Source organism: Copadichromis virginalis, linkage group LG2 (assembly GCF_057382275.1).
Source record: "Copadichromis virginalis isolate Kocher_CV1m ecotype Utaka linkage group LG2, C_Virginalis_male_GT1.1, whole genome shotgun sequence".
Lineage (NCBI taxonomy): Eukaryota > Metazoa > Chordata > Actinopteri > Cichliformes > Cichlidae > Copadichromis > Copadichromis virginalis.
Window position 1 is genome coordinate 10,250,374 of NC_140619.1, and position 13,807 is coordinate 10,264,180.

The following is a 13,807-nucleotide window of genomic DNA, read 5'->3' on the forward strand; positions in this document are numbered from 1 at the left end:
TATTCCTCTTGTACAGCTCCAGAGTCTGTCAGCCAAAAAGAAACTACTGAGGTTCCAACACCCAGTGTTTCTGTAAACACAGATGAAAATGAACAGTCATCCACATCTAAAAGATTTGTAGATTTGAGGGACCGGTATAATACATCTAGTACATCTTTGTTTAAACCTCAGAACACAAAAAGGGAACAAACCATTGTATACAGATTTAAAAGTGCGCAAAGCAACGAACAGTCACCCTCTGAAACAGCTGAGGTTATCACAACCATTGTTTCTGTAAATACACAGGAACAGTCACCCACCTCAAAAAGATTAGTATATTCAAGGGACCAGTGTATCTACTCTGGTCAAAAGAATCCATGCTTCGTACTGATGTCCACAATTCTTTTTTATTCCTCTCACAATCATGGAGCACCGTGAAAACTAGAAACGAGTAAAATAATATTAATAGCACATATGACATCCATCTCAGCCACTTATTTCTTTTCACAAGGTGCACAAGTGCTTAACAAATAACAGCATAATGTTTTTACCGTGTACGCCTTGTAAAACCAGTAGTAGAAAAGTTGTAGGTTCGTGCTCTTGTGGGGGAGACGTATGTTATCCACCACCTCGATAGCTAGCCGAGAGTTCGAGGGTCACTAGAGCCGCCGAGAACGCATGAACTACTTACGGTAGGACGTTTTGCCAAAGTAAGACGTTTTGTCAGAACACCGAGTCCTCAGGAGGATGCAGCCCATGAATTTGGACACGATCTCAGATGCACTTCTGGTGTTGTCATGGCAACCCACACAAACATTTCAGCGTCAGCTACAATGAGGCGGAGCCCTTACTGAAACACTGAGCTCAGGTAGAGTGAAAGACAACATTTTTCCGCATCCAAAACAGCAGCGCTGTTCCTGTGACCTCTAGTAAAGCCTCTACTTGGGAAAAGGGAGTCTTTCATCAAAGCATCCTGCAGAAGTTGAATAAAAATATGCAAATGTTTAAATGATGCAACTTAATGAAGGCTGACAGCAGTTGTACTATTTTACATTGCAGCGAACAGGGGTGACCATTATTTTCAACGTTTTTACAGCATTTTTCACATTGAAAGTGAAATAATATAAATAATGTCTCAATTAAATTGCGTTAATATTTAAAAATACAAAAACTACAGCTTTGTTCACAAGCCAATAAAAATGTACTTGGGCCAGTGGTAAATGAAAATAACACTTATTCAGCACCTGGTTGTTGCGGCTGCATCAGGACACCAGATGTTCAGCCTCCATCCTGTAGGCAGACTTATCCCCGTCTGAGAGGAGTCCAATAATGGTGGTGTCATCTGCAAGCTTAATTAATTTGACAGACTGGTGGTTGGAGGTGCGGCAGTTGGTGTACAGGGAGAAGGGCATAGAAGAAAGAACACAGCCCTGAGGGGAGCTCGTGCTGATGGTCCGGGAGTCCAAGACATTCTTCCCCAGCCTCACTGGTTGCTTCCTGTCCGTCAGGAAGTCAGTGATCCACCGGCAGATGGGATCAGGCACATTCATCTGGGAAAGCAATCCTTGAAGAAGGTCTGAAAGGATGGTGTTGAAGGTAGAGCTGAAGTCCACAAACAGGATCCTAGCATAGATTCTGCAGGACAAAGTGTAGGGCCATGTTGATGGCATCGTCTACAGACCTGTTGGCTCTGTATGCAAACTGCAGGGGGTCCAGGAGGGGGGCCGTGAGGGTCTTAAGATAGGAGAGAACCAGGCGCTCAAAAGACTTCCTGACCAGATGTCAGAGCCACAGGTCTGTAGTCTTTTCGTCCAGTGATCTTTGGCTTCTTGAAAGCTATATATGATATAAAAATTATATAAAAACTGTTAATCAGCAAAAGAAATGATATCATAGTTCTTATAAAGAAAGCCTCTATCAATCAAACACCAGCAGTGTAGCAATGTTGTTCACTTACACTGTATATAAAACACTGATTTTGGCTACATCCAGTTTTTACTGTATTATAAACATTTTTTACCATGAAGAGTAAAGTGTTTGGCATTTTTGTCATTGTTATTGAGCTCAGAGATCAGGCCCAGCCCAGTATCTACCTGGTTATGAGCAAGGAGCTGCAGGTGATAACTCAACAATAACCAGGCCATGCATGCATGGATGGATGCATGGATGGATCAGTTTGTAGGCTGTGTGTGGTCAGCAGCAGGCTGCTGGGTGTGGACCAAGAGGGAAAGCCCAGCATGTGAAACCCATCAGCAGAAGGCCAGAACAAAGGTGCACAGACAAACGCAGCCCAGACACTCAGGCAGGACGAGTAAAATAAATGGCAGCAAACACAGTATGATGTGGTAAAATGTGCTTTCTTTCACAAACAGATAGCACAAACAAGAATCACAAGAATCTCCTTTGTGGTTCTTGTTTTTCTTTTGAGTACATTAATAAAAAGTTGAAATAAAGTGGCAATAAAATTCATGCACTGAAGACCACACGAAACCCTAATTCACCCTACTACCTGTTGCCTTCACATTCCATTTGCATCCCTTGTCCACAGAATCAAAAATGACCCTTCTTCACTAAAGATCGAACATAAAGCAATTGCATTTTAAATGGAAGCCCATTTTGCATTAAGAAACACTATCAGCAATCAGAAATTGTGTATATCAGAGTTCTCTGTTTTTACTGTCCTGAAAACTGCATTAATTCAGTGGATGCGGTTAGGTTCAAAACAACGTAATATAAGAGGGCAACCAATTCAATCTAAGAGGGATCCAATTTTTATCCATTCATGTACCAGCTACTGGCTTTTTGCTGTTATGTTCTCATATCGCGTGAGAGTTTATTTGCCAGGTGTCAGAAGTCTAATAATAAAGCTCCGGCACAACGTGGTCGAAGTTACCCGCATATCGGATCGCATCATGTCAGTGAAGATCGACGCCGACCCGACCGTCCTACGGATTATCTCCTGCTATGCACCACAGACCAACTGCCCCGACGAGGAGAAGACAGAATTCTGGCGCGCCCTCGACGACCACCTGCAAACGATTAGCCCTGAGGAACACGTGGCGGTAGGCGGCGACCTAAATGGACATGTAGGCAAGGGGAGAGACGGATATCACCGATTCCATGGCGGCCAAGGATTTGGGACCAGAAACGACGAGGGTTGCCGGGTACTGGACTACGCAGAGGCCCACGATCTTGCCGTGACCAACACCTTCTTCAAAAAGAAGCCGGCACACCTCATCACGTACTCCAGCGGCGGCAGAGACACCCAAATCGACTACTGGCTAGTCCGAAGACCCCATCTCAGCCTAGTCACGAACGTAAAAGTCATACCATCAACCAATATTGGCCCTCAACATCGGCTACTTGTGATGGATCTCCGACTCAACCTTGGCCAACGACGACGAAGAACACCAACCACGACGGTGGAGAAGATCAAGTGGTGGTGCCTCCCTGAGGGATCCAATTTTTATCCATTCATGTACCAGCTACTGGCTTTTTGCTGTTATGTTCTCATATCGCATGAGAGTTTATTTGCCAGGTGTCAGAAGTCTAATAATGAATAAAGTTCAGGATATGCTTAAAAACTCACCTCAGTATAGCCGTCATCAGAAGGAAGTGCGCTTCACTGACTCATCAACTTGTCTCAGGCTTTCCACAAAGTTTCACAGTTGACCTTAAAGTAAGATGCTGCAAGCTTACCTTGCAGTGTATTACTTTTTAAGGTCTAAAGACCTTAAAGTGCGCTATAGATTGAAGTGATTTGAACTGACAACAGGGCTAATTCAGCACTTCAAGTTAACATCAATAAAAGTTTTTAAATTTATTCTGATTTCCGTTTGTTTTCATTGCCTGTGCTATCTGTTATTTAGTTCAAATTGTGGGTAGATAATGCTGTGCTGTCATGTGACCTGTTCTCTCATGTGTGCCTTTTTCTTGTTTTGTATGTATTTCTCGTTTGTTATTTATTCCTATTTTATTCCTGCAATTGGTATGGAATTCATTTTTTTTTAAATTGATCAGTGTTTTGAAATTAGATGTGATGAAGATGTGACCTTAATTTACAAAATCAACATCATGTTGGATTCAATGAGACATGAAACTAGTGCATGAAACAGGTCTCAGTAAATGTTCTCATAGACTGCAATACACTGCCCCCTGCTGGTCATTATAAAGTCTGCAGATGTCATTTGACATGAATGTCATATTTGTGAAACAAAATAAAGGACTCTGTAAAATAAATGAAAATCAAATATTTATATACAGAATATTTATGTACAAATGCTGAAAAAGACATTTGAACAAGATGCACACCCAGTAAAATTAAAAAAAAAAAGAAAAGTCAGTTTTATCATGTGACTATCATGCTGTCATTTCTGCACAATGCACTTTACACCAGATCAAAATAAAACACTGTGAGGTCGTTCTAACCGGAAGCCCAGAGAGCTTCGACAATGCAGCACAATGCCCTGAAGCATCAGCATCAAAATATACTTCAAGTACCAAAAAGTACTCATTGTGCAGAATGCCCTATTTTTGAATAGCTGGACATTTTAATTACTTTATCACCAGCTGTGACTACAGCTGATAATCAACCATGTTTCATAGGGATGTGACTACATTTAGAAATGTCACGCATTTTTAGGTATAAAGCAAAAGATGCAATGAAATAAATAAGCTATCACATATTAATCCAAATGAATTCACTGAAATACATCTGCACATTTCTGCAGCCTGACTTATTACACACGTGAACACAGTACACATTTGTTTACTGCAAGCTTGTTTCAGAGATGTGATGCAGTTAAATCTGTATGCGTCTGTTTCCTTGTAGTGTTAGTAGAGATGGTGAACCTGACACAATCCTGTGTTTGGTGTGAAGGAAACCAGTTAACAGCCGGTTTAGTAAAATTCTCTTGAACTCATGGAAAACTCATCGTCGTCTCGAAGTGAGCAGCTGAAGCGTCCCGTGTGATCAGAGGTCCTCGTCGTCCTCGCTCACCATGACGTCGAGCTCTTTGTCTTTCCGTACGACGCTCTCGGTGATGAACTCCTTCTGCTGCTCCTCCAGCTCACGCAGCTCCGCCTGCAGGTGCTCCAGGTGGAGCACTCGCCGGTTCCTCAGCAGCCGGCTGGGGAATGGGTTCATGTCGTTGAAGGCGATGCTGGTCAGCTTCCTGCATGGACACACGCAGGTGGAAAGGACTCGATCACCAACACAGAGGAACTGGAAACTGATCAGCTTGAGTGTTTCTGTTTTATGCTGCTTGATACTTCAGGTACTGCAGTTTGAGCAGGAAATACTGGACTGACTGGACCACATGTATCCGAGAGCTGCAGATACTTAAAAATCTTTAAATCGTTGTTACTGTGATCAGGGAAATTTAAACTTCTCACAAAATTTCAGTAAAAAGGGTTTGAAGCTCAAAGATTCAACAGCTACATCCGCTACACTTCTGAGAGTGTAACAGCTCGTAGATTAAGGCGGGTGGAGGCGAGTGCGTACCTGGCATTGGAGACGGTCTTTGTGAAGAAGCGTAGGTACTGGTAGATCTCCACGCTGTCGTGAATCTTCAGGATGTCGTCCTCTTTGTATTTGAACAGAGCCAGAGTGTATCTGAAGATCACCTGCAGCACAGACACGCATTTCATAACAGGACACTCACGCCACACAATTAATTGGAAACTTTGAGGAGGTGAGTCATAAAATTACTCTTTCAGTTGTGGTGCAGTTGGGCCCTTTACTCATTACAGCTCTGATCGATTTCCAATAAGCCACTTGGTTCCTCAGTTGCCAGATAATATTAACTTACTTGGTAGTTGAGCTTTAAGTTTAAATTAAACTTTTGGGTTGGATCTACGTGGCTGAAGCTGTTGTCAGCATTTATCCCTGTGTGGTATATATTTCTGTGTCTGAACTGTGATTTTATTTCCTGAGACAAACGATGTAAAAGCTGTGCTGCATTTGTCACATTGCAGAAACAAGCCCAAAGCCATTGTCCCGCTCATCGTCTGGATTTACGCTGCTTGTGGTAGACTGTGAGGTCGTTACTAGAATGATCTGCTTTCCCACTCCTATTTCATGTCACATGACAGTTCCCCATGCTTAGTAAACAATGTCTTATTACTCCTAAAATGTAAATAAAGACATCTAAAGGTGAAAACAAAATCATTTTTGTTTCCATGGACACTACTGTGGTGCATTCAAGTGTTGTCTGCATTTCTGTCATGGTGTGTTCGGGTGTATGGTACCTTGGTACCCTCATACAGGAAGGCGTCCCACAGAGGCATCAGGATGTCGCTGGGCAGACTCTCCACAAAAACCACCAGGAACCAGTTGAAGGTGACCAGAGAGACGTCAATGTTGTGATCCTCAAAGTGAGATGCCAGGCGAGGAAGCTTCTCCGCCATGAAGTCCTTCAGCACGCGCTGGTCCGCCTGAGCACAAAGACTCACAGAGATCAGCCTCACTGATCACTAAAACAGATCACAGCAGGCAAGCAGGTGAGTGTGTCTGCTGACCTGAGAGGCCACCAGATTCTTGGTGTAGTAGTCCTGAGGCATGATGGCTTCCACCACTGCCACCAGACACCAGAAGGCGTCTTCGTCACTTTGGAGGACCAGCAGAGCGAGGGCCGCTAACCTGTGGACATTGATGGAAGGTGAGGTTCTGCCTGGAAGGCGGGTCCACATAAGAACTCAGATATAAAATTTATACTTTTGTTCTGACCTGTTGAGTACCTGGCAGTAGCCAATGGCAGGGTTATGCCCGGAGAAGGCCAGAAGGATGCGGCGGAGCTGCTGGAGGGCGGGGCTGGAGGGCGGGGCTGGACGGCGAGGAGAAGTGCTGATTGGTCGTCAGGGTTCGGTGAAGGTCCAGCTGGACCTGCCTGGAGGCAGGATTAGGAGCTGTCCGACTCTTCTCACACAGCTGGAAACAGAACAGGATTACTGAGTGCTCGCCAGCATTCCCAACAGGAAGAAGGAGGAGCCACCTGTGCTCAGGTGCGGATAAAGCACTCTCTCTCTCTACAGCTGTACCTGCTGATAGCGTTGCATGTGGCACTCTTGGCTTGTCAAAGTTCTGGCTCGGACCAAACAGCGCCACACTCTCTGCCGATACTCCCGAGGGACGCCTTCACGCACCAGAATTTTGAGCTCAGGTGAGATGATGAAGTCATCGTCGGACCTGCCTGCAAGGTACTGAGCCCAGCGGCTCAGCAGGGGGTGCTCCAGACCCTCCTACAGAGACAATGATGTATGATATAAAAAGAGGATAACCATTATCTGTTAAGCATTATGTTACAATTTAACATAATGTAAAATTGTAACATTGTAAACATAATGTTACAATTTTACATTATGTTACAGTTTAACATCATATAAAATTGTAACATTATGTTTACAATGTTACAATTTACAAATTGTAACATTGTAAACATAATGTTACAATTTTACATGATGTTAAATTGTAGCTGTTAAGGGTGGTGAGTTAGCGAACCTAGACGCGGACCTCTCGTTTAAGTTGAACAGTGTCTTTATTTACAGTGAAGCCAAAATCAATCCACAGTTATCCACAGTGCAAGTCCCTTCAGTGCTCCTCTCCCCGTCTCCCCTCGTGTGTCCACAAAACTCCCTAGAATCAGTGAAGTGTCCCCTTCCGTCTCTCCGTCTCGATCGCGTCCAGGCTTATTAGGCAGCTCAGAGTGGCAGCACTTACGGGTCGGAGGTAACAATCGCAGCGGAGAAAAAGCGGAGCGAGAGAGGAGAACAAAAAAACACACACACACAGGTCGACCGGTCGGGGCACCGTCCGACTCTGACAGTAACATAATGTAAAATTGTATTATGTTTACAATGTTACAATCCCTACCCTCACCTATGGCCACGAGCTGTGGGTAGTGACCGAAAGAACGAGATCGCGTATACAAGCGGCAGAAATGAGCTTCCTCCGAAGGGTGGCTGGCCTCTCCCTTAGAGATAGGGTGAGAAGTTCGGCCGTCCGGGAGGGGCTCAGAGTAGAGCAGCTGCTGCTCCACATCGAAAGGAGCCAGCTGAGGTGGTTCGGGCATCTGACAAGGATGCCCCCTGGGCGCCTCCTGGGTGAGGTGTTCCAGGCATGTCCCACCGGGAGCAGGCCCCGGGGCAGACCCAGGACACGCTGGAGAGATTATATCTCTCGGCTGGCCTGGGAACGCCTTGGGACGCTTGAGCGGTCAGCAAAAGTCGACTTCCCCCATCACCCACTCATTCACAAAATTTCCCTCGGGCCGTGAACAGGTGATATAGCAATCACTATTACTGACACCACGTGACCCAAAGCTACGCCTATCCACAACATTCCGGCCCCTAATTATTACATTTTTACAGTAATAATTACACATCCAACACCATAACTCACAACACACACTTCATCATATCACAGACACCCAGTGAGACAACATAACATACTCAAAAGTCCACCAAAGTTATTTTCTCATGTCTTCTCTTCTTTTCTTCTGTCTGCACATGGTCAGTCAGTCATAGGCCAGAGGTTACCAGCACTTAGCCTAAATATAGTCAGTCTGATGTACATCTCATAACATTAAAGTCAATTCAAAGTTAGTTATGTCACACTGTGTCAAAAATGTCATAGTCATGGGTCAGAGGCCTCCTGAAGAAGGCATATCTTTGTGATGGGTCTGCACACATGGCTGGTTGGGGTCTTAATCCAGACCTGACGCACAAGCCCCCTTTCATCTGGTGCAGCTCCGGTGACTCTCCCAATGAGCCAAGAACCACGAGGTGCAGAATCATCCACTATAAGGACCACATCTCCAGGAACAAAGTTACGTTTAATCCTTCCCCATTTCTGGCGCTCTAATTCTGTGACTGGGACTCTCTTTGCATATCCTCTAGATATAAGATCTGTCATGAAGGCAGTGTAGTCTTTATGAAAGTCTTTATCTCTGATGAACCTTTTCTTCAAACCTAAGGCTCGTTGCTCAATTGCACAGTTGTCAGGCATTCTTATGTCTCGGTCTTTTAGTGGCAGGGCAGTGCTGTAGTGCCAATCCCCCAAAGTCACCATCTTGCTGGCCAATTCCAGGAACTTCAAGTCTTCCTTTGACAGCCCCATCTGTTCATCATTGCTGCTCTCAGGAAAATCCATCTTGAACTGCTGTTTCCATAGCTTGTCCAGTGTGACAGCAGAAACTCTGTTGGCGGTAACTGTTGCCAAACATCCTGGCCTTCCACAGCATTCTTGATTAAGTGGCCCATTCACAGTCCAGCCGAGCACAGTCCTAATGGCAAAGGGTCCATCACCTACACTCCGGATGACCTCCAAAGGTTCTAGAGCTCTGGGCATATTCATGCCAATCAAAAGCTCAACATTGGCCTTAATTTCTGGCAAATGAACATGCTTCAAATGTGGCCAGTCAACCAGGTCCTGTTGATTTGGGATGTTACCAATATCTACAGGCATTTTATGCTGAGTGAAGAGGTTAGGCATATCACAGTACATGTCACTGTCCAATCCAGCAACTTCAAGTTCAGGTACAATGAAACTGTCCACCACTTTCTCCTGTCCCATGGTGCGCAGGAGAATCTTTGTCCTCCTCCCAGCAATATTCAGCTTGTCCATAAGACCCGCTGTACAAAAGGATGCTGAACTCCCTTGGTCCAGAAAGGCATACGTTTCCACTATTCTTTGACCTCTCTTTGATTTTACTTTAACTGGCACAATGGCAAGCTTACAGTCCTGTTCACCGGCCCCAGTAAGACCACTAGTCTGGATCGTAACAGGAATGTTATCTGCCTCATTATTAGGTTTGATTTCATGTACAGTGTAGTGTAAGCATTAAAAGATCATAAAAGGAAACACTAACATTTATGTGAAACTAATTGTAATAAAAAAAATGAACAGGTGCTTTATAGATTTAAAAGAAAGAATCTGAAAACAACACTTTTTTGGTCTGAGTGATCAAAGTAGAAAACAGAACTGATGTTCAAGAACAAACCATAGCTGCACTAATATTACACATCTCCATTGTTGTGGTGAACAGACATGTTGCTTTTAAAACCACATGCAGTGTGTGACCGTGACTGTTCACTGAGACCATGAACGCCACTTCGCTGAAGCCTTCGCCTTCTTCTTCTTCTTCTAAATTGGAAGCAGAAGGAGCACGAGCTGCTTTGATCTACTGAAAGGAAAAAGCAGAATATCTGAGTTGAAACCAGTCAGCTGAAACCAGTAAGACAGGAACAAATTCAATGCAGTGTCTCAGGTGGCTTAGCCTGTTACAACTGTTGATACAAGCTAAATACAGTTAACACACAGTGTCAGGGAGCTCCAGTGTGGGAACTAGTGGCTTTAGGTTTGTAGTCATTTAACTTTCATCCCTTCATTCATTTAATTCAGGAGGAAGAAATGTCAGGTGGGTGCAGGCTGGTTACATGCATTTGGTCCCATGCTGTCTTTAACTTGGTTCACTTTATGGCTGGGCTGTATGTGGGCTTATATCATGTTACTTGGGCAGGAGTTCCTGTCCCCTGTTAGACTTAGAAAGTTTCTCCATAAGTAGAGCTTCTAACTCTTCTAGCACATCTGTGGCTGACAGTTTTTTGGTGGCTCTTTTTACCCCACACTGGTTGTGAGTGTGTAAATAGCCCCACTAGTTATTTTGGGTTGCAGTTAACTTGGGAGGAAGAGGTAGGTCTGCCATGACTAGATGAATAACAATTATCTGGGATACATAAATTTCATAATGCATGCATGTATCTCTATAAACCTGCCTGAGGGCTGCCATTTTTTACATTCAGTTATTTCTTTGTTGAATCTAAATAATGAATGTGTTACAGTTAAACTGACACTGATCAGTGTAAATGGCTCATTGGGACACAGAAACCTTTAAATTAAACCCTATCACCTGATATCGAGTGTCAAACAATATCAAAGCTGTAAAAGCTGTTTACAGTCAGAATTTATAAAACTATGATTGTAAATAAATTCAAACAAGTGAGCTTTTCTCTTTGTGCTGAATATCAACACTGTGATTTCTTAGACTGTAAGCTTTACTTTAGCACAACCAGTTGTAGAAGCTGCCACTCCAAATGTCTTTTGATAACAAGAAAAAAATACCTTTTCAGTCCACGGCCTGAAGTTCTTCTCCGACATCTTCTGCCATCGGCTTTGTCTGCTGGTTTGAAGACAATAAACCACAAAAAGATGATTTAGTCACTTTGTCTGCGTCATGCAGCTCGAATGTGTCGTGTAACGATGTTGAATAGCTGTCGTTATCCCTCTGCTGTGTCAGTAGGATTGTACTGTACAGCATCTCATTGATATGTGAGGAATGCTAATGTAACACGATAACAGACTTACATCATTAAAACATAAAGGGCAGGAGATATTTAGATATTTTTATATTTATATTACATTTTATAGCTGACGGATATTACTAAATAGATAGAATTTACTAAATAGCTGGATGAACATGAAAAATATGACTATAATAACAAATGACCATGAGAGCCAGTAGAATTAATTCAACTGGACACTCAAAAGACGTCCTTAAATGCTCTTTAAGTGGCGGAACAGATGAACAAACAGTTAATCGCTTACTTGAGATGAAATCTGCTCAGCTACTTTGAAAACAGCTTCTAACTGGTTCATCCTTTAACAGGATGACTGCTCAGGGGTAAGGCCATCATGCAGTCCAGCAACCTTTATGGTTCTGCTTTGATTCACCAGGAACTATTAGGGAAACCTTCCAGCGCCTCCTGTGAAAGACACAGGCATAAACACACAAACATTTATTAACATGTTCCACAGTGTTCCAGTTTGATTTTCTCATCCTGTGGACAACAACGTACATGGATGCAGGTTTATTGTTAACTTTTGTAAGGTTTATTTAGTGAACATATCCAGCTGCAGCTCCACTGTGATCCTGAACTGGATAAGCACTTAAGAAAATGTGTCAATAAATGGACATACATCAACTTACTATATTTATCCAAACAGACGGGACCAATAATGCTTCACTGAGTTAGAGACTTTAATGTCTCTTCTATGTAAGAATGTCTCGTGCTGATATACCTGCAAACTTGACAACAAAGGTTTTTCAGACTGCATGTAGCTCTATGTCAGCTCACACATTTACATTTATGTCACACTTATTTCTGCTTTCCCATTTTATAATTATTACTTACATTTTGATTAGATACCTTGAGTTTGTAAATGATCAGATTACATAATTGGAATAAAATGTATCCAATTCAAGGTTGCGGGAGGATGAAGCCTATCCCAGCTGATACAGGACAAAGACAGGCTGCCAGTTTATCGCAGGGCTAACACAATATGTGTAACAGAAAATCCACTTAAATGTTTGATATTTCTTATAATAATCATAATTATGACTATTATTTAAAGGTTTCTTTATAAATACATTTTGATTTTTTATAACCTCTAAAATATAAACCTGAGCTGTTTCAGATTCTGACCTCTGACCTCACTGCAGCTCCCTCTTGGAAGTATGTCTGCTTCTTGTCCCCAGTGTTGACCACCTGCCCTTGATATCACGTACTGTACCTGAGGAACAAAAAAGGACAAACACTTGCCTTCATTTAAGAAGTACATTCATACAGAGGTAATCTATGGAAACACACTAGTTCAACCTTTGGGAGAAATCAGTTCCTGTGAAACATTTCTGTAAATTAACATCATATGGAGAATGAATGAAATGAGTTCTTCCGGTGACTCAGCAGTCAAACACTGACAAATGAAATCTAGTTAAACTATTAAGCATATTTGCTCTTCTGAAATCTGTGTTAAACAACAACAAACATAAATTAGTAACAAAAATACAGCTGAGTAGATATTACAAACCACCAGCAGCCATAATGCTAAATTTTAATCTTCAAATGTTTCTGAGCCGTCTTCAACCTGCTTTTAACACATTAAAGTCCCACAGTCAATGCAGCCTGACTCAATCCTAGATGTTCAGCACACAGAGGTACCGTTTGAAGTTTAGTGTTAACCTGAGTCACTGATCATTTGCAGTATTACAGAGTCTGGCAGTCTTTGCATGATGTCCACGTCACTATAAGTTTCTAGCTGACTCTCAGGTGTGCCAGCAGGAAAGAGTAATAATAATCTGCATCCTGAGGTTTGTCATGCAGGATTAAATTTACAGTGGCTTTGTTCACACAGCTAGGATTGTATTTTACACTGACCCTGGGTCAGTATAAGTATCATACAGTTTAAACGAAGCACTGAAACTTGCACATATTTATTACAGATGCACTGAAGCTAATCGAGATATTTGCTGTCAACCTGTGGCTGCGATTAATCACTTTACTGAAAACTTTATTAACTAGTAACTTCATCAGTCATGACAGAAGCTAATATTTCTGTGCTAACATCGTTTAACCAGTAACAGCTTTCCTCCAATATAAGCTAACGTTTACACCGTAACTTTAAGCTAGCACCATAAAGACGGTAAAACACGTAATAATATCTACAAATGCATCTTAAAGCTCTTATATTAGCACTCGGTGTATTACTAACATAACCACATTAACATTACTGACACTCGCTGACTTTTAATAGTCATTCTATAAATGCTGTCCGTTTAAATGGTCCTGTACCTGTACACACTGCATATCCACCGGATTCCAGCCAGAGTGGATTCTGGAGTCTTCCACGCTCCTGTTAGTGATCCTCCATCTGGATGGATGAGAACAACCTTCTGAACAATCTAGCAGGTCTCCTTGGGGGGCACGTCTCCCCACCCCCCAAGCGAGGGCCGTGGCACTGAAACTGCCGGCTGAGAGAAGGCTTGAAAAAAAA

The 13,807-nt window shown here is 42.8% G+C and overlaps 2 protein-coding genes across 5 annotated transcripts; both read right to left on the minus strand.

Annotated features, from left to right (window-relative positions):
* Positions 1-4,951: 4,951 nt before the first annotated feature.
* LOC146717005 (TBC1 domain family member 2A-like) lies at positions 4,952-6,669 on the minus strand. The gene is made up of 4 exons (XM_085470848.1): positions 6,499-6,669; positions 6,229-6,414; positions 5,483-5,604; positions 4,952-5,153 (listed from the first exon to the last, which is right to left on the minus strand). The coding sequence occupies exons 1-4, from the start codon at positions 6,667-6,669 to the stop codon at positions 4,952-4,954; spliced, it is 681 nt and encodes a 226-aa protein (XP_085326974.1).
* A 488-nt stretch (positions 6,670-7,157) lies between these two features.
* Positions 7,158-13,807, minus strand: LOC146717006 (uncharacterized). 4 transcript variants are annotated; one of them, XR_014922592.1, is made up of 6 exons: positions 13,606-13,807; positions 12,460-12,547; positions 11,582-11,739; positions 11,099-11,156; positions 7,478-10,160; positions 7,158-7,218 (listed from the first exon to the last, which is right to left on the minus strand). XR_014922592.1 is itself a non-coding variant. In XM_085470812.1 (5 exons), the coding sequence occupies exon 5, from the start codon at positions 9,599-9,601 to the stop codon at positions 8,612-8,614; it is 990 nt and encodes a 329-aa protein (XP_085326938.1). In that variant the 5' UTR covers positions 9,602-10,160; positions 11,099-11,156; positions 11,582-11,739; positions 12,467-12,547; positions 13,606-13,807; the 3' UTR covers positions 7,438-8,611. The 4 variants fall into 4 exon arrangements, 3 of the variants coding, with proteins under 3 accessions (XP_085326938.1, XP_085326952.1, XP_085326929.1); XM_085470812.1 differs by lacking the exon at positions 7,158-7,218 and having other exon boundaries at positions 7,438-10,160; positions 12,467-12,547; XM_085470826.1 differs by lacking the exon at positions 7,158-7,218 and having other exon boundaries at positions 7,438-10,160; positions 11,099-11,153.

Excerpts from the sequence above, each read along its gene's own strand:
- LOC146717005 (XM_085470848.1), bottom strand. The coding sequence starts at position 6,669 with ATGTGGACCCGCCTTCCAGGCAGAACCTCACCTTCCATCAATGTCCAC. Across the intron at positions 6,415-6,498 it reads AGAATCTGGTGGCCTCTCAG|GCGGACCAGCGCGTGCTGAA; the intron begins GTCAGCAGACAC and ends CTTTGTGCTCAG. Across the intron at positions 5,154-5,482 it reads AAGACCGTCTCCAATGCCAG|GAAGCTGACCAGCATCGCCT; the intron begins GTACGCACTCGC and ends GTGTCCATGCAG.
- LOC146717006 (XM_085470812.1), bottom strand. The coding sequence starts at position 9,601 with ATGGACAAGCTGAATATTGCTGGGAGGAGGACAAAGATTCTCCTGCGC.